The following is an 18,187-nucleotide window of genomic DNA, read 5'->3' as shown; positions in this document are numbered from 1 at the left end:
AGGCGAGATGATCTGTTCAGGTCCCTCCTGCCCCTAGCTACTATGAAACTTGTTTTTCAAGCAGGGGAGACCCCTAATGGTTAGCAGCCAGACCCTCTTAGTTCAAACAGGCTTCAAAATGAGATCTTTGTCTTTCCTAGGTCATCATAACAGTGCCAGCATCAGAGAGCAGCTGCCAGTGTGTGTGCACACCTGTGTAGTTTCCAGCACATCCACTTCAGCTGTGCCAACAGAGTGCAAAGAGCACCTCTGGAAGGACCATGGCAGCTGCAGAAGGCCTGGGCATAATAATATGTCTGCACATATTATTACACTAGCAGGGCAGAAGCTGCCTTCCCCATGGAGAGCTGGGTTTCTGCTGCAGCAGCAGAGCTCTGGGTGGAGAGGTTCAGCTCTGCTAGCAGCACTTGCAAAGTACAGACCACCACGCCAACACAAAGCAGCCCCTAACGGCAATTAAAACGTGCGGGATGGAAAGTCAGTCCTAGCCCATCTCGCTGCTGTTGGTGATAAGCCACTGACAGCCCCACAAGCGAGTAGATCTCATGAGTTTTCAGGCCGCGGCTGAAAGGGAAATGTTCATATGCCGGCTCTACTCTGGGTAAGCTGGATGCTTTCACACGGCTGCTCTGTAGCAACAGAATCCCCTTCTTCATAGAATCATAGAAGTCGGGTCGGAAGAGACCTTGTAGATCTTGAAGTCCGACCCCCTGCCTGAGCAGGAGGGAAACTGGGCTCAAATGACCCCAGCCAGGTAGGCATCGAGCCGCTTCTTAAAGACCCCCAGGGTAGGAGCCAGCACCACTTCCCTTGGAAGTCGGTTCCAGATCCTAGCCGCCCTGACTGTGAAGTAGTTCCTACAGATGTCTAATCTGAACCTACTCTCCAACAACTTGTGGCTGTTATTCCTTGTTATCCCAGGGGTGCTGGGGGAAACAAGGTCTCCCCCAAACCCTTCTGGTCCCCCCTAGTGAGTTTATAGATGGTCACCAGGTGCCCCCTCAGCCTTCTCTTGTGAAGGCTGAACAGGTTCAGGTCCTGTAGCCTCTCACTGTAGGGCCTGCCCTGGTGTCCCCAGATCGTGCAGGTGGCCCTCCTCTGGACCCTCTCAATGCTGTCCACATCCCTCTTGAAGTGGGGTGCCCAGAACTGGACACAGTACTCCAACTGCGGCCTGACCAGTGCCACATAGAGGGGGAGGATCACCTCCTTGGCCCTGCTTGAGATGCACCTGTGGATGCACGATAGGGTCCGGTTAGCCCTGCCGACCGTGACCTCGCATTGTCGGCCCACGTTCATCTTGGAGTCAATGTTGAGGAGGAGTTTCCTTCTGCCAGGAGAGTAACACCGACCCTGCCCAAGAAAAGGCTTTTGCTGGCTGCTTCCCTTTACCACCTACCACCTTCCAGCGTAGCATGATGTGCTGCAGTAATACTCTTTTCTACCAGTGTATTTGGGGCTGGTCTTTGAACGATTCTCTTCAGTCCTATCGCAGATAAAAATGTGACTCGTTAATCTTAAGGGAGCTAGCAGTACTTTTCTTCCAAGCAGGGCCAGGGACAGCGAGAGACAACCCCAGCTGTCCGAATGCCGGCACGTTCCCGCGCCAAGGAACCGAATTGGCCTGAACGAAACCCGCCGAGGATTCGCTCCTTCCAACACGGTTTTCAGGCCTCACTTTTCTGCGTTCCCGATGCAAATCTGACGAGCAACGTATACAGACTTGGATGTGTCCGGTTCCTCTCTGGGAACTTTTGGTTGCTTAAAAAAAAAGGTTAGACGGGTGCAATCGTTGGGGCGGCCTCCTGGCCACCGGGTTTCTGGAGGGAGGATGGCACCGGGCTGTTGTTCGGTGGGCGGCTTTGGGGCAATCTCTTCGGGGCTGGAAACCTTCGTGCCCCTGGGAGCCCAGCGCACGTGGGGTGGGAGCCTGCAGGACCCTGGGGAGCCCAGCGCGGAGGGGCGGGGCCTGGCTGGGCTTCCCGTCTCCATGGCAACAGCCAACACTCGACAGCCCCTCCCCGCCGGGTTCCGCAGGTCTCGCGAGAGGATTCCCCCGTTACTGTGGCGACCGGGAGACTCCGGGCCTAGGCCGGAGGCCGCGCAGGTACCGGGGGGGGGGTGGAGCGGCCCCGGGATCCGCCCTGGGGGTGTATATGTGTGTGCATGTGCACACGTGTGTGTCTACAGGAGTGTGTATAGGTGTGTGCATGTGCACACGTGTGTGAATGGCGGGTGTTTGTATGTGTGTCCCCACAGGAGTGGGTATGTGTGTGTCTACAGGAGTATGTATGTGTGTGTGCATGTGCACACGTGTGTGTCTACAGGAGTGTGTATAGGTGTGTGCATGTGCACACGTGTGTGAATGGGGGGTGTTTGTATGTGTGTCCCCACAGGAGTGGGTATGTGTGTGTCTACAGGAGTATGTATGTGTGTGTGCATGTGCACACGTGTGTGTCTACAGGAGTGTGTATAGGTGTGTGCATGTGCACACGTGTGTGAATGGCGGGTGTTTGTATGTGTGTCCCCACAGGAGTGGGTATGTGTGTGTCTACAGGAGTATGTATGTGTGTGTGCATGTGCGCACGTGTGTGAATGGGGGTGTGTGTATATGTGTGTGTGCACAGGAGTGTGTATAGGTGTGTGTATGGGGGTGTTTGTATGCGTCCCCACAGGAGTGTGTGTATATGTGTGTGCGTGTGCGAATGGGGTGTGTATATGTGTGTACACAGGAGTGTGTATAGGTGTGTTCATGTGTGTGCACAGGCATGTGTGTGTGTATGTGTGCACGTGTGTGTATGGGGGGGTGTTTGTATGCGTGTCCCCACAGGAGTGGATATGTGTGTGTGTGCGCACGTGTGTGTGTGTGTGCACAGGAGTGTGCATATATGTGTACCCGTGTGTGAATGGGAATGTATATATGTGTGTCCACAGGAGTGTGTATATGTGTGTGTGTATATGCTCACATGTGTGTATGGGGGTTTGCATATATGTGTGTGTGCACAGGAGTGTGCAGATGTGTGTACATGTGCACACGTGAACGGGGTGTGTGTGAATATGTGTGTCCATGTGAGTGTGTATATGTGTGTGCATGTGCTCACATGTGTGTATGGAGGCGTGCGTATATGTGTGTGCACACAGGAGTGTGTATATGTGTGTGCATGTGTGTAGGGGTATGCACAGGCATGTATATGTGTGTATGCATGTGCGCATGTGTGTTTATGAGGGTGGGTATATATGTGTGCATGTCTGTATGGGGGTGTACAGGTGTGTGTGTGTGCATGTGCACAGGAGTGTGTACATGTGTGTGGGGCAGGGGGTGCATGTGATAGCCGTGTTGGTCTGAGACGGAAAGAGCTGCGCAGGTTTAGAGCTCTTGGTCCCGAGATGATCCCTGCTGCCGTTCGACCAACTGAGAAATCGCTAAAAAAAAATCCTTTTCTGCAAGCTTTCCGGCTCACGCACCTGCATCAGGCTCAGGGAAAGTTCAAGATGTAAAAACTCCCCATACGTAGGAAATAAACTTCATTTTTGCACAAAGGAAGCATGTGTGTGTGCACGTGTGTGTGTGTGTGTGTGTGTGTATGGATGCGCACACATTTGTCTGGTACAGAAAGGATGTGGACAAATTGGAGAGGGTCCAGCAGAGGGAACAAAAGCATTTGGGGGACATGAGTGGCGAGGAGAGGCCGAGGGACCTGGGCTTGTTTAGGGTGCAGAAGAGGAGACCGAGGGGGATTGAATAGCAGCCTTCAGCTCCCCGCAGGGGGGTCTCGAAGGGGACAAAGCTGGGCTGTTCTCAGTGGTGGCAGGTGACTGAACAAGGAGCAATGGGCTCCAGTTGCAGCAAGGGAAGTTGAGGTTGAATATTAAGGAAAACTTTCTCACTAGGACGGTGCTGAAGCACTGGCCCCCCAGAGAGGTGGTGGCACCTCCATGCCTGGAGATTTTTAAGACCCAGGTAGATAAACCCCTGGCTGGGACGATCTAGTTGGACATGATCCTGCTTTGAACAGGAGGTTGGACTAGATGTGACCTCCTAAGGTTCCTTCCAACCATCATTTTGTATTATGTATATATATTCATCACAGCCATTGCAGCTCAGCTTTGCCCATTCCAGCAGGCCCCAAAAATGTGCCCGGCTGGAGCATTTGTTCATTAAGCACTGAGATGTGGGCACCCACAGTCGATGCGGGATTGTTGGTGCACACTAGCAAACTCCCCTTCCCCTGCCTTCGAGCACAGTGGTTCCCAGCCTTTTGAGACCCGAGGCATCCCTCTTTAGACTCAAGCCCCCCTCCTCCCCCCAAATGCTAGCTATTAACTTTTCAGTTGTTTTTCAGCAATGGAAAAATAGTAATTTTTCTGATGCAAAAAACTCAGGAAGACCATGGCGGGGCAGACTGGTTTTAGCACTGTAGACTCCTGTATGAAATTTCTGTATTTATCTTGTGAATCATATTTACACACTTAGGGGCACGTCTACATGTGCCCGTACAGTGACTTTGCTACTGTGCCATGCTTTAGTATTTCTTTCTGGAAGCTCCTTCGGGAAGTACTAAAGCATGGCTCAGTAGCAGCCCATACTGTGCTGTATGCCGGGCGCACAGTTATTTTTAGTCACTATTTCACCATAGCAGCACACTGTAACGAGGGAGCACGCTGCTACGGCAAAATAGCTGCCGGTCACGTGTAGACGCACGTGGTCGCTACGTCACCGTAGTGTCACGTATAGACGCACCCTGACAGTGCTAACTGTTGCAGTGCACCCTTGAAAGGATCTCGGGGCACTTCAGGGAGCCGTGGCGCCCTGGTTGAGAATCAGTTCTAGAATCTGGAGCCAAAACACTGCAGAATCCCCCTTGCCAACTGCAGCGTTGGACTTCAGGACCATCAGCAGCACCCTCTCTGAGCTTGTTTCTGTTTCCTAGTATTGGTGCTCTTCCTTGTTTCTTGACCATCACTTTAAGGCTCCAATCTGACAAATTGGGCTGCCTTCTGCCTTAAGGCCAAGCCCTGCTACCGAAGCAGAAGTCCATTGTTATCAGTGGGACTCCCCATAGCTACAGTAATGTAGAAGGCATTGGTATGAAGTTGCTTACAAGAGAAGGACTATATATTTATTCTAAAAAAGCCCTTTGGAAGGAATAATATTTCTGTTTCAGTAGGTGTCACCCACTTGGTTTCTTCTTTTATTTTGTTCTTTGACAGATTTCAGAATATTCTCTTTTTCTTACTTCTTTTTAACTGTTTGGCCTTGAATTTTTTAAAAATTATTCTAAAACGTATATGCTTCTCTGTTCTCTTCTCGGACAAAACTGACTGGGAAAAGAAGCCCAGATCCATACCTAGGTCTAGTTTAGGGACCAGGGTAACATGTTGCAGCATTGTGAAATGGCTAAAGTGTAGGCAAGCCCCCTCCTCTGCCCAGTCCAGTCAGTACACAAGATGGAAAAACAAAGCAATGCATTTTTCTTTCATTGGCTATAACAAACTTAAGACCTGTAACTAGATAAAAAGTGCAAATTTTCCAGATAGATGAATGCTGTTAAACTTGGAAGTGTCCTTTGCTATTTCCTTTTCTTCTGTTTCTCTTCCCAGTTCCAGCTGGTGCAAGGAAATTTCTGCAGGGTCCGAGAAATTATTTGTGCTTTCCAATATGGTGCTGGTGGGAGAAGTAGGTGTTGTTCCTAGCGGAAAAGTCTACAGGCAGATCTTCGATGATGAGGTACAGTACTCTGGTTCTGGGCTGAATCACCCATCTGCAGATGGACCAAGATAAGCGCTCTTTTAAAACTTAATTTGAAACCTAGGTGAAAAGCCCTTTTTCCTAACAGGCTGGCCACCTGTTGGAGGCTTTTAAGGACTTCAGGACTTAGAAAAAGTCACTTTAAATTCTCTTGACTGTTGATAAGATTTCATATTCCTTTAGATGAATACACATTTTACATCATTATCTTGATATGCCTTACCTGTGCTGTTTCATCATTTATATCTTATCACTATTTCATTCTTAAATTTGCTATTAAAATTCATCTACATTTATGTTTGTCGGTATTTAATTTTGGTGGCAATGTCTCTTCAAACCTTTCTTGGTTCCCAGAATACTTCTGGGGATCAACGATGGGAGATGCAAATATTATGTATTATTTTACCTCCTGTTCTGCCATCGTTATGCCATATTTTGTCAGTGTTTGTGCCTGCAAGCTCTTTGATCTTTTTTTGCTTTTGTTCAGATTGAAGAGGATTGTAATTGCTTGATAATGTTTCTTTGAAGGTGCACTTAGTACGCTCTTTGGAACAAGGGAGAAACAGGGCTGCACAGCATAAGCTTCCTGTGAGCAGTGGAAAAATCCCCCTGGTCAAGGATCTGGAAACGTGTGCTGGCAAAGGACTGTTATCTCCTCGCCAACAGAAATGGGTTGAAGGAATGCCCTATGATGACTTCACTGAAAACCCAGTGTTCCACAAGTATGGACTAGAAGTATAACACTATTATAATATATCTGTTTTATGACTAGGTGCAGCAAGATGCAAGCATGAAACTGAGAACAAGGAACACTTAAATTGTAATTTTGATCAAGGCACTAATTCTCTGAGGCACTGAAGAGATTATTTTATTAAGCGTCTGTTTTCTCAGGTTAAATAGGAAAATGTTGACTTGCTGTGCCTGAACTTTACAAGTATTAAGTGAATAAAGTTCAAGCAATACATTTTAGAAAGCAGAACCAAAATGTATTACATGCCTTCTTGTTTCAAGCAGTCTAGAAATGTACACTAGTTCCTATTGGTCTTTAAACTGAAGTTATTGTTAGAAAAATGGCTATGTAAATAGGACTGCTCCTTATTATGCAGACTATTTTCTTTTTGTCTTTAAGGTCAATGTATTATTCACTGCTATAAATAGGATTATTGTTCATGTAGCCCAATGGAGTAAATACAGCCATGGAGGATTTAGATGGAGTCTTCTGCGTCAGTCACCCTTAACAAAATAGCTATAACTTTTCAATAGCATAATCTCTATTAACAGTGAAAGTGATAGGCAGTACAAGATCATAGTTTGCTTACAGCTCTTAGGTGGAGTTTGCAGTTTACAAAATAATCTTTTGATTTCTAAAGTGGGCAATCTGTTTGTGGAAGAGAACCAATGGAGGGGGAACTATTATTCACATGGAGAGAGACTAAGAAGTCTGCTTAAAGTGTAACCATAGATTAAGCTTCTACAATAACCAGAAATTAAATAAAACAAAAATCCAAGTAACAACTGAATTAACAGATCTAATGCATTTATATTTTCCTGGTTCCTGCCTCTAGTGCGTTGATAAAATGTGAGCAATGTTTCTTCTGCTAAATACCTGTTTTCTGTTTCCATTTCAGAGAAGCTACAGTAGTTCAAAAAGTTCAGGAAAGTGAAGATGTGATTGCAGCCCAGGAAGTCAGAGGCCTCGCTGATTTAATTAGTAAATTGTATTCACTTAATTTCATATGTTCTAATCTGCACTTTTAGGATCTACCACGTATTTAGTGACTCACATTGAAACAAGGGTTGGGAAGTATAAAATCTGTCTCAAAAAATACCTGACTTATTTATTAGGCTTTGGTAGGGATTTTCCAAATGGAGGTGAGGGAATATGCAAAGAAACGTTATTATATTTTGTAGCTATTTGATCACTTGGGTTAGAATTAATTTACCATAGGTACAAACCCAGGTGTCTGAAGTCAGTGATGTTCCACATCTTTATCCCAAGTTTGTATTTAGGTCAAATTTTGCGTATTCTGGTCCACAACAGAAACATTAATTATTGCAATCTAGTTACTTGGGTTTTAGATGACCATTCTTTACATTATTTATTCACCTAAATCTTTTTAGATTCCCCATGACATGAAAGACTCGTCTACACTGTTTTATAAAAAATGAATGGGCAAATATTTATTGCACTTAGACATCTCAGTTAGGGTTGTCTTTTAAAATTCTCTCCACCATTTGCCAATGCTCTCCACCCTTTTTTACTTCCTGGAAAGAATCAGTTTAACTTAAATATTGCTTAAGGATTCTTTTGGGGTTAGAGCAGTGGATCTCAACCCTTTTGGACTTGAGGTATAACTCCCGTGAATTAAGCAGTACCCAATTTTAAAAACTAATTTATACTTGCTTATATATCATAGTGCTTACTTCCTTACAGTGGGGTGGAACAGTGGAGGTGTGGGATTTGCCAGGCAGGGGCTAGCCTAAACACGGTGCTGCAGTACCAGCAGTCAACATCATCTGTATTTTTTTTCCCTGGCAGTTCCTGAGAAAACAAACAGCAATATCATTGAGCGCCTTTCAAAGGGCAGGCAAGGCCGTCACAATGAAGCAGTGGTTATGATGCAACAGGAGTTAGCCTGCATTGGGACGGTAAGACTGTGCTTTCCTCTCTTGGTCATTGGGGAAGATGTACAGGAGTCAGGACTTAGTACCCAGTATCTGATTTAGTACCCAGTATACTTGCCTGTTTCAGGAAATGGAACATTTCATTTTGGAGACCGAAACGTTGCTTTTGACAAAACTCTCAGAATCTAATAGAAAAATTGAACTTCTTTTAAAGAAGATTGAACGTGACAGTGATCTGGAAGCCTTCTCAATTGAAGTAAGGCAATGCATTTGATGCAATCTCCATTCCCAGCTCAATTCTTTTTTACTCTGTCAGCTATCTGTATCTGTGTGTCTGGCTGCATATTGTATCATTCTACCTCTTGCCAAAGTTATGTTTTTCATTTTAGATTTTCAAATGGGACTGACATTTCCTTCCTTCTTGCAGAGCTTTGGGCAGTTATGGGATGATATCACCCAAGACTTATTGCACAGAAGGCAGTGGATTAGAGAGATGGATGAAACCTTAAACAAGTATGAAGTGGATCGAGCAGAGAAGGTGAGCTTTTGTTTGCTTGAGTATTAATTAAGCACTGCACTAAGGATTTGCTCCAGCCCTGGATAAAGAACAGTGAATAACTTACTCTGTAGGCTAATGATCTGGTGCTTATTGCCTTCTGCTTGATTACTCTTTCCTTTGGCATCCACCTGAAACAGACAGTGAGAGAAGCATGCCAGCAATACAGTCCTTGCTTCCCTCACAGACCTTTGCAATCAAGATGCAAGGAAGCCATGCAAGAGCATAGGAAATGTCTCACTTCTCCTTTAGCCTCTCCATGTTTGTTTAGTATCAAACTGTGATCATGCCCCTAACTTTCACTGTTAGGTATGTTTATGCTACAATCAAGATTGCTGCACATGTAAGCCTGTGAGATCTGGTTAGCTCAGATACCAGTAGCAGCGAAGTCAAAGTGGTCTGGGCTATCAGCAGGAGCTGTACCTAGCCAAACAGCACCCTGGGTGCTTTCTTGAAGTGCGCGCCTGTAAATCTTCATCGCTATTGGTACCCAAACTAGCCAGACTGCAGAGATGCTGCAATCACACCTCTGAATACAGTGTGGACATACCCTTATTTTATATGTATATCAGACACCAAAACTGGCAACTTATCTGTTATCTGTTTAATTTCAGAGAGAACCAGAGAAGACCTAACTTCTGATTAGTAAAACAAGACACAAGCTTTGCTTTAGATTTCTAATATGAAGTTGATTCAATTATTTACTTTTCTGTACAACCTGTTTGTAATGATCTTCCTAGTGTGAGGCACATTAGAAAGCTATTGATCAATTAATGGTGATATTTAATATTTTAGTCACTATTTTACATTAACATTGCCAAGTTTTAGAAGAAAAAAAATCAATTGGTGTATTTTAAAATCTTACATTTAGTTCTGAACTCATCTGTGCTGTTATATTACATTCAAGCAAGTATTTTTTGTAGAAAAAATAAGTTATGTCTGATTTTAGATCACTTCCTACTTAAGAATCATGGATACTTTGGGCTTTCATTTTTCTCTCCCCTTTGGTTTCCTAGATAAAAGATGTTCTGAAGAAATGCACCAAGATTCTGGAGGATATAGCCTATCTTTTACCCCCTGATATTCACAGATTTATACATAATGAAGCCATGGTAAGTCATTCCTCTGTATAAGAGGTGCCTCAGAAAGTAGCAAACAGAAATATTCTCTGTATACCGGAAGGCTTGACGGAACCTTTTTCATCCTTTTTCAGACTAAAAATATTCTTCTCTCTCCTTACCTGGCTTCCAGTCCTATCACAACTTCTTAGCACTGAAAAGGTGCAAGAATTAAATCATCATTTCTCTTAATTGCTGTTTCAACATCAATGTAGGTGCAGTCTCACCTCACCAACATATGTTAATATTTTCAGTGCTAAACAGATCATTCTGTTACTAAATGTATAGATTCTTTCTCTATACTTCATACTTTGCCATTAGAAAAAGAAACTGTTCTCACTTAAAATTGACAGTTCCCTCAAGCTAAGTATTCACTGAGTGATTTGATCAACATCAAAGCATTTGGTCATTGTGTAATTGACTGTTTGCATTGCATAGGAGTGTTTATTTCAGCATTTTTTTAAATTTATGGCATGTTTCTTGCCAAATCAGCCAACAGGACAATTGTGCTGAGTATCTTGCCAGTGGGGCTGTTCCTAAACTAGACATTTTCAAGAAATCCCTTACTGTTGCAGCTCCGCAACTGTGGGACATTTCTTGACCATCATAAGTCAATCAGTGGATAATAACTGTTGCTTCCAAGGGAGACCAAAACCCTTGCAAAGTGTGTGTACGGCTGTTGTGCAGTGTTTGAATGATTGGGTTTTTTTGTTTTTTGTTCAGCTCTGTTGTTCCAAAGAAGTCAAACATCCATCTTCTTTGTACAAAATGCTCCCCATTTCCCTACTCTTCGTCCAGCTCTCTCTTCTAGTTCAGTGCATTGCAATGCCTAAAAAAATCTGTAGCTTCAGTGTTTTTTGTGTCTTGCAGTGACCTTTATCATTCTTTGTATCTTGTAATACACAGATGATTAACCAAGCCCTACTGGCCAATCGGAGGGCAATTGCCAGGCTATTTGTTAATCTGATGGAGGCAGACCTGAAGAAGGAGCTATCTCTAAGGTTCAAATGGCAAGACAGGGTGAAGGCCTGGAAGATCATGCAGAAGGATTATGTGGTACATAGTTTCAGGTGTGAAGTTGTGCAACAAATTATGTTTTGGAGTCTGAATGAAATTAAATTAACAGATGTCGTCTGTGCTTCTATTACGGATGATCTTTGATTCTGCTCCCATTGTGAATCTGAAAGTCTTTTTGGCCATTATACTATCAGGGCATCCTTTTTAATGACTGAGAATTATATAGGTCCAAGTCATTTTTAGGTTTCAAGATATAACTTGCTCTAAACATGTTACTTCAGTGTACATTTGTTTTCTGCAGAAAATTTATGGAAAGTGAGGAGATACAGAACCCCCCGGAAGTAAAAAGAGACTTGGAGAATATGAAAAAGGAACAGATTTCACTTGATAGCCAGAGAATGAAACTTCTGCAGCATCTTAGGTATGGAGTGAGTGACAGTAATAACAGCATTTCTTATATAGTGAATAAAGAGCCTGATTAGCCTTTGTGAAATGGAGTAACACAGCAGTGAATCAGGCTCCAACTTCTTTTTTTAAATAAATCTTTGAGAGTTGAGGAGAAGGAGAGGGCTTTTGATTTTTATTGGTCAGATTTTGAGAGTTAAATGTACCATTGTTATTATCTTAAAGTAGCTGCAAGGATAGTCATTGACACTGAAAGTATAATAGAAATAGTAAAAGCTAAGGATGGATGATTAAGTAAGATTCCATGACCCAAAATTGGTTTGATTTAAAATGGTGGTGTTGGTTCGAGAAATGTGAGACTGGTATGTCTAATACGATATAAATTATAAATAACTGGTAGAGTAGGTGAAGGAAATCTTACATTTGTCTTGTTGAGATTCCCGTCATCCTAAAGGAGCATGTATGTGTGTAACTTAGTTAAACAATGTAAATTTAAAATACTGATCCATTTTGGTTTAAATTTTTAAATGGGAGCTAAACAGATGGCTAGGCTTTTTGGAGGGTGATATCTTTCACAGGAGCAGCTGCAGCAGACGGTTGTTTTAAAAAAAAAAGATATCACCCTCCCAAAAAAGTCCTTACCTCATATTTCCAGGACCATCACGACTACAACATCACTCCAACACTACCACAACTAACCAGATGACACTGTAGTTCATTTGCAGACAGCAGCTGCTTTGTCAGAATTGCAGTTGCCTTGATGGTTTTGCCTTGATTTGGCTGAAAGTCTGTCTTCCAGCCAATAAAATGTGGAAATTCAATAGTGCTCTTGTACAAGCTAATAGTTTTAACCTACTGAGAGACTGGATTATGTTTGAAGATATGTGACTCTTGTTTTCTATTTTGGTAGTGATTTTTTGCCTTCAACACACAAAAAAGCTGAGATAAATGAATGGTATGAATCTCTTACGGCTTTAAACAAACGTATAGGTAAGCAAGGAAATCACTGAAATGACTGAGAATCAATCATCTCTGTTTCTTGGACAGTGACCAAACTGTACCTTTTGGCTGTATATCTTTGCTGTCCTTGTGGTCTTCTATAGTCTTTTTTCATCTTCAGAATAATACGGAAGCTTTTCTAAAGTGATTCCTTTCTCTGAATCTTACAGTGTGCCTCTCTTGCTATGTGTTGTGTATTTTAGATTGTAAACTATCCGGGGCAGGTGCTGTCTTTTTTCATTTGTAGGTTATTTAACAGCAAGCATATTGCAAGCACCTAATAAGTAATAAGCCACTGTTTCTAAGAATTATGGCAAAAAGATGCGAGTAGAATCCAGCCAGGGATACTATACTGGCTAATAAAGCCTGATATCTGAGGGCCAGGGGCTAGGGTGCTATCAGGGAAAAGGGGCTAGATACAGCTGTTTCAGTCATGTTCATGAATTCAGTGATATGAAATAGTGAACTCTTCACATTGAACTTTTTTTTTCTCTTTTCTGTTTCAAAAGATACCCACAATGTGCAGTGTATGATGAGAATTCGCCTCCACTACGAGAGAGTCTGGCAAGAATGTTTGTCTGAAGTACAGAAGTGCAAGGTTAATGTCACAAGTCTCAACATTGTTGACTTCATCAGCCCTTGAAGATTATTTTGTAGCAGCATGTAATCTGCTATCATGATAATGTCTAGTTTGGAGACCCAGAATCAAACCAAATTATTCTGGCCTGGCAACCACAATTATTCATAAAGTTTGTTGTTTTTTTTACTGCCACCACCTAGCATTTGCATCTGGAATGCGCAGGGCCAGCAGTAACAAATTTTAACTTAGTGAAGAGAACCTTCTCCAGGGATGCAGTTAGAGTTAAGACCCCAGCATTGCCACTGACTTGCCAGGTGACCTTGGGACCTTCCTGCTTGGATAGCAAAGGCTTCTACCTTTCAAGTGCCTAGCCCTCCAGCTTCCTTGAGTCCCTCAAAAAACAGTTATGTAACAGGGTGATGAGTCTTTCTCCTTTTAACTGCTTTCTCTGACTTAATCTTAAGGCAACGATATAGGTGCATAACAAAAGTAGACATGTTAACTGTTTTGCAAGGATTTGAGTAGGTTGGGATTGGATCACAAGTAAGTACTGTTTGAGTGCCTAACAGATGGAGCAGACCTGGTCTTGTAAATAAGTACAAGGAATACATTTTTGCAAATTATGTAGTAGTATTTACAGCTCAGTCACAGGATCCAAATATTACACAGGCATTGCTTTTCTGAAACTGTTACAGATTGTTTCATATAGTAGCTCATAAAAATAGTGTTCTTAACAAAATATGAATATATGTTTTCTCAGTATGTACATCCACAGACTATACCAAGCTTAAAATTCCTTCACTCAGGTTTTCTTCCGGGGAAAAAAGCCTGATGTTGGATGCTTAAATATTTCTAAGGCTCCCACTTTAAAATGAAAGAATGAATGTCGAGGTTGAAACCCATTGGACCCATGTAGTATGTAAACTATCATATCAGGTAAATGTCAATAACTCAGTTTTCTTTTCCATTAGAATAAACTGTTGAATTTGAAGGTTTGCACAGAGGAAGAGGCTGAAAAAGTTGGGAACCCTGAATTCTTCCAGCTGATTGGGAATCTACAAAGTCAGTTTGAAGAAGAACTGGAGCAAATGGATGTATGGTTATTAAAGCCATTTTTATTATGTGGAGTAGTCATATCCAACATCTGTGCTGCAACTGTATTGATATTTTATTAGAGAGAGTGCCATGATAGCATTATTGCATGCCTCCTAAATAGGGAATTCGGGTGATCCAATGATAGATAGATAGTTTATTTTGTTGAGAATTACTTTTGCAGTGGCTACAGGTGAAAACTGTTGCCCTGTTGTACTCAAGTTTGTAGATGGCTTTGTGATTACTGTTATTGTGGGGGAAAGATGGTCTTTTAGATCAAGCAAAGGATGGGTACTGGAAAATTTGGATTTTTACTGCCTCTGACACTTGAGTTGCTGCAGGATCTTTGAGATCATAAGATGGAAATTGATATATAAGTGGAAAGATAAAGAAGGAAAAACAATAATGTTTTATTGGTTTGTGTTGGTCTTTACACTGTCAGTTGTTTTTACCTGGGCTATGTTAATTATAGTACATGTAGAAAAGATTAGAATTTACTGTATTTTCCACCAAACATAGATACATTTTATGGTAAATGAACAGAACTTTAGCTCTGTATGTTTGTTAGTGTATACACCTTTGCATGCACATACATTTCAGAGGTCACACATGAAGTTAGTTTGATGTTGATATATTCACACATGACTATTAGAAGCTTGAAAGCTACTTTTCCATTCATGGGCTTGGACTACTCTGTCACAGTGGTACTTACTATCATTTATGTAATAGCCAAGGCTCATTGACACCTTGTTTTGATTTCATCAGTGTAAGAAAAATGCTCACTGAGATTATGATACTAAAAAGGAAACCAGAAGAGTCCAGATTCAGAGTCTGTGCAGTCATTTTTTCACACCCCAAACTGCACATTTCATGTATCTTTCCAGGCTCTTTGGCTGAATGCAGCCTCATAGTATCAAAGCACTATCAATAGCAGAGTGGTTCTCCTGTTACCACATACTCTACTGACATGCTATGTTACTGAAAGTGGTACTGTTAGAAATGATATTGTTGGGTTGGGCAATAGTGGTGGTAATCTAAAACCCATAAACACAGAATGGATACCAATGCCATGAAAGAAGATAGTATTTTTTTATTTTTATGATGTACCTTCAGCTGTGACAGATCTTTGTGGAATGCATCCAAGTAGTCATGACAAGTCATCTATCCTTCTATACTTCCATCTCTATTCCCAGTTTAATAATAACTTAATAATAACTGATTCTCTTAATGTAATTGCTTCAGAGAGACTTTGAGGATCTGGCTAAACTGACTGAACAGGATTGCAAAGACTTGTACAGATATTTCCAGGAAGCTCTTGTCCTTTGGGATGTGCATCAACTCAACCTGACCCAGCAAGAAAATGAGCTTCAGATGAAACTGAAGGAGTGCCGTCAAAAACATGAAAACCAAAATCAGGTACAGACCTAGCGCTGCTGTGGTGTAAGGGGAATGCTGTTGCCCAAAGATGTCTTGGGTATTCAAAGAATCTACTTTATGGCAAATGAAAATTAGGTGTTTATAAATGATTTTTGCTCTTGGAAGGTGGTTGCATATTACTAAATATAATAGTTGTTTCACATCTGATACATCATTTATAAAGGAAACTTTATCTTATTCATGATGGGAGAATGATCTCATATGTCTAAACAGTATTTTCCATCTCTAGTAGCTATTGCTTACAACTATATGTTACTTGCATATTATTGCATATAGACATTCAAAAGGAGGGTATTGTGTCACTGCAGGACCTTGCATGTTTACCCAGTTACTAGATTATTGTGTCCTTTGACTTGCAAGAAAGGGTATTTTTCAAGGCTTTGTTCTTACTCTTCACATGATGTTCATACCAGCCACCTTTTGGAAACACAGCAGGCAGGACCTCCCCAATTTGACCCTTTTGGGATGGCTCTTGCCGCAGAAATATGCAGTCGAAGCAGTAGGTACTTCTTGTAGCTGACTACTTATGTGGAAGACTGGACTGGGCTTTTTTTTGTTTCCATCACTGATCCCATTGCCAGCATGTTTGCTTTAACATTTAAAGACTAGATGAGCTGCTGCTGCTTGATGCCAGTCACCAGGCAGAGCAAACCATGTGGGGCTTGAGACTGAAGCATACTCACTTGTAATGTCTTCATCACTGCCTTGCTCAGGTAGATGCTAGCTGCTGGGCAGACCCAGTAATTGTTTTTAGTCCTGGAATAGCGGACCACTTAGAGTGCAGGTATCAGTTAGACCCCAAAGGTAGCTGGGGAATCCACTTCCTTTGCCAGCAGATTCTTTGGCTGATACAAAATGCCTGATGCAAGCAATCAGTTTTTGTCAGATAGACTTTACTTCTCTTGCTCCGGTGAGTGACAAGCATTGTGTTTGCTTATGAGCGGTAGCCTTGGAGACAAGGCTTATAACGCCCACATGACATGTGCTTACTGTTTTACTGTTTCAAGATCTTGAAAACTTCATTTAGATACATTTTCTTCTCTGTTATTCTCTACCATTCACATAGAGCTGGACCCATGTACATAATGCTACCAAAAACAGTCCTCTTAAGGGGGATTGGTAGGGCATCTTTACACATGCTCTAGAGGGAGGGTGCTTTAATTAGAGCAGCTCCAAGAGCTGCTCTAATTAAAGTGCCTGCAGCAGTCATGTATTCAGCATCCAATGCTTCACAATGGCAGGGCGCTTTAACTAAAGCTCATTCAACACACTAAGGCACATCAGAGCAGTGTCTGCACGTCTACAGGCACCCTTACATTTTGGGACAGCGATTGTCTTCATGCAGAAAGAAGGAACTAGGGACATGGTAGATCAAATTTGGAGGCTTTTTAAACTAAACAATTCTCATTTAAATATTTGGACATTTATTCATTAAAAATCTAAATCAATAAGAAATGTTTGGATATTTTACCCCTTTATGATGATTGTTTTTTTTCATATGTGCCTAGATACAGGAACTTAATCTGGATATAATTTTGGATAAATTGAGGATACAGAGCAACGAAGCAAAACTGACAAGTCATTTGGAAAGGGCCTTTTCTTCCCTGGATGACATTAGAGCTGGGTATGCATTCAGGAGTGAAAGAGTAGTGAACAGCGTGCTGAGTGAAGGATGGCCAATGCTTAGTAATACCCTTCTTGTCATGTTTGCGCTTGTGTTTTAAATGTGGTTGTAGAAGAGCATTATTTGTTACTTCATCTGCATGAAGCATAAGGTAAACTAAGATACTCTTTGACCTTTTTGTACCTGGTTGGAAAAGGCAAAAAACCTTATTGATGCTCTTTAAAACTCAGCTTTTTTTAAAGAGTAAGGGCAAACACCAAGAAAAATGAATGTACAATTTAAGAAAGATACCTTAGGTAGGATTTCTTGGATTGACATCATTTGTATTATATATTGCGCTAAGTAACCTCATAACATTCTGTCCTGATAAATTCATGATTTAATCACAAGAAAACGCAGTGGAACCAGAAATTCAAGATTCTGGATAATGGGCTTGCATTGGTCAAGAGATTAATTTATGCTAAAAATGTCATGTTGAGGCCACTCATTAAAGGACACAAGTTTCCAGCAACCAGAGTTATTTCTAACTGACAGATGGACCAGGTATAATTTTCAGTTCAGGTTCTGGTAAACAGATGTTTGCATCATTAAAAGTGACAGTCAGAGTTGCCACAAGTGGGTCTTCACGTGGAAAATCTTAGCAAAGAAGCCTAGACAAAGTATGTAGTATCTTTTCATGCCCAGCAAGCGATCTCTCCATATCAAAGTTGAGATATATTACAAAGGCAGTTGTCTGGAACAGTTATATTTTGTATCTGTTGCATGGATAATCCAGGCATGTTAATTCAGCACTTCTAATATTCACCAAAATCACTTTTATAAACATCTGAACACCGCAAATCTTCATGCGGGTGAGGATAGGATGACAGCTTCAGAGGTACAAGTCATCTATCCAAACACATACCTAATCTTGAGTAGTAGTTTTTTATTTCTCGTCTGTCACCACAAGGCTTAGGTCACGATCCAGTGGTCTGTTACAAGCTAG

The 18,187-nt window shown here is 42.0% G+C and overlaps 1 protein-coding gene across 4 annotated transcripts in view; it reads left to right on the top strand.

The window, feature by feature from the left end:
* Window positions 1-2,033: 2,033 nt before the first annotated feature.
* The window catches only part of CCDC180 (coiled-coil domain containing 180), a 42,492-nt gene continuing 26,338 nt past the window's right edge, over window positions 2,034-18,187 (top strand). For all 4 annotated transcript variants that reach the window (XR_002086490.2, XM_059715634.1, XM_019475865.2 and 1 more), the window contains exons 1-15: window positions 2,034-2,107; window positions 5,602-5,728; window positions 6,278-6,471; window positions 7,378-7,460; window positions 8,289-8,398; window positions 8,502-8,630; window positions 8,802-8,912; window positions 9,947-10,042; window positions 10,955-11,118; window positions 11,367-11,486; window positions 12,381-12,460; window positions 12,979-13,067; window positions 14,021-14,143; window positions 15,384-15,557; window positions 17,087-17,202. Coding sequence is in view for 3 of the 4 variants with exons in the window: in XM_059715634.1 (XP_059571617.1) it covers window positions 5,660-5,728; window positions 6,278-6,471; window positions 7,378-7,460; window positions 8,289-8,398; window positions 8,502-8,630; window positions 8,802-8,912; window positions 9,947-10,042; window positions 10,955-11,118; window positions 11,367-11,486; window positions 12,381-12,460; window positions 12,979-13,067; window positions 14,021-14,143; window positions 15,384-15,557; window positions 17,087-17,202 (1,658 nt within the window). In the remaining variant the exon portion in view is untranslated. The remainder of the gene's footprint in view (window positions 2,108-5,601; window positions 5,729-6,277; window positions 6,472-7,377; window positions 7,461-8,288; window positions 8,399-8,501; window positions 8,631-8,801; window positions 8,913-9,946; window positions 10,043-10,954; window positions 11,119-11,366; window positions 11,487-12,380; window positions 12,461-12,978; window positions 13,068-14,020; window positions 14,144-15,383; window positions 15,558-17,086; window positions 17,203-18,187) is intronic.

The sequence above is a fragment of the Alligator mississippiensis genome, chromosome 12, assembly GCF_030867095.1.
Source record: "Alligator mississippiensis isolate rAllMis1 chromosome 12, rAllMis1, whole genome shotgun sequence".
NCBI lineage: Eukaryota > Metazoa > Chordata > Crocodylia > Alligatoridae > Alligator > Alligator mississippiensis.
Note: the sequence above shows the minus strand (reverse complement) of the source record. Positions and strands in the feature narration are given on the sequence as shown.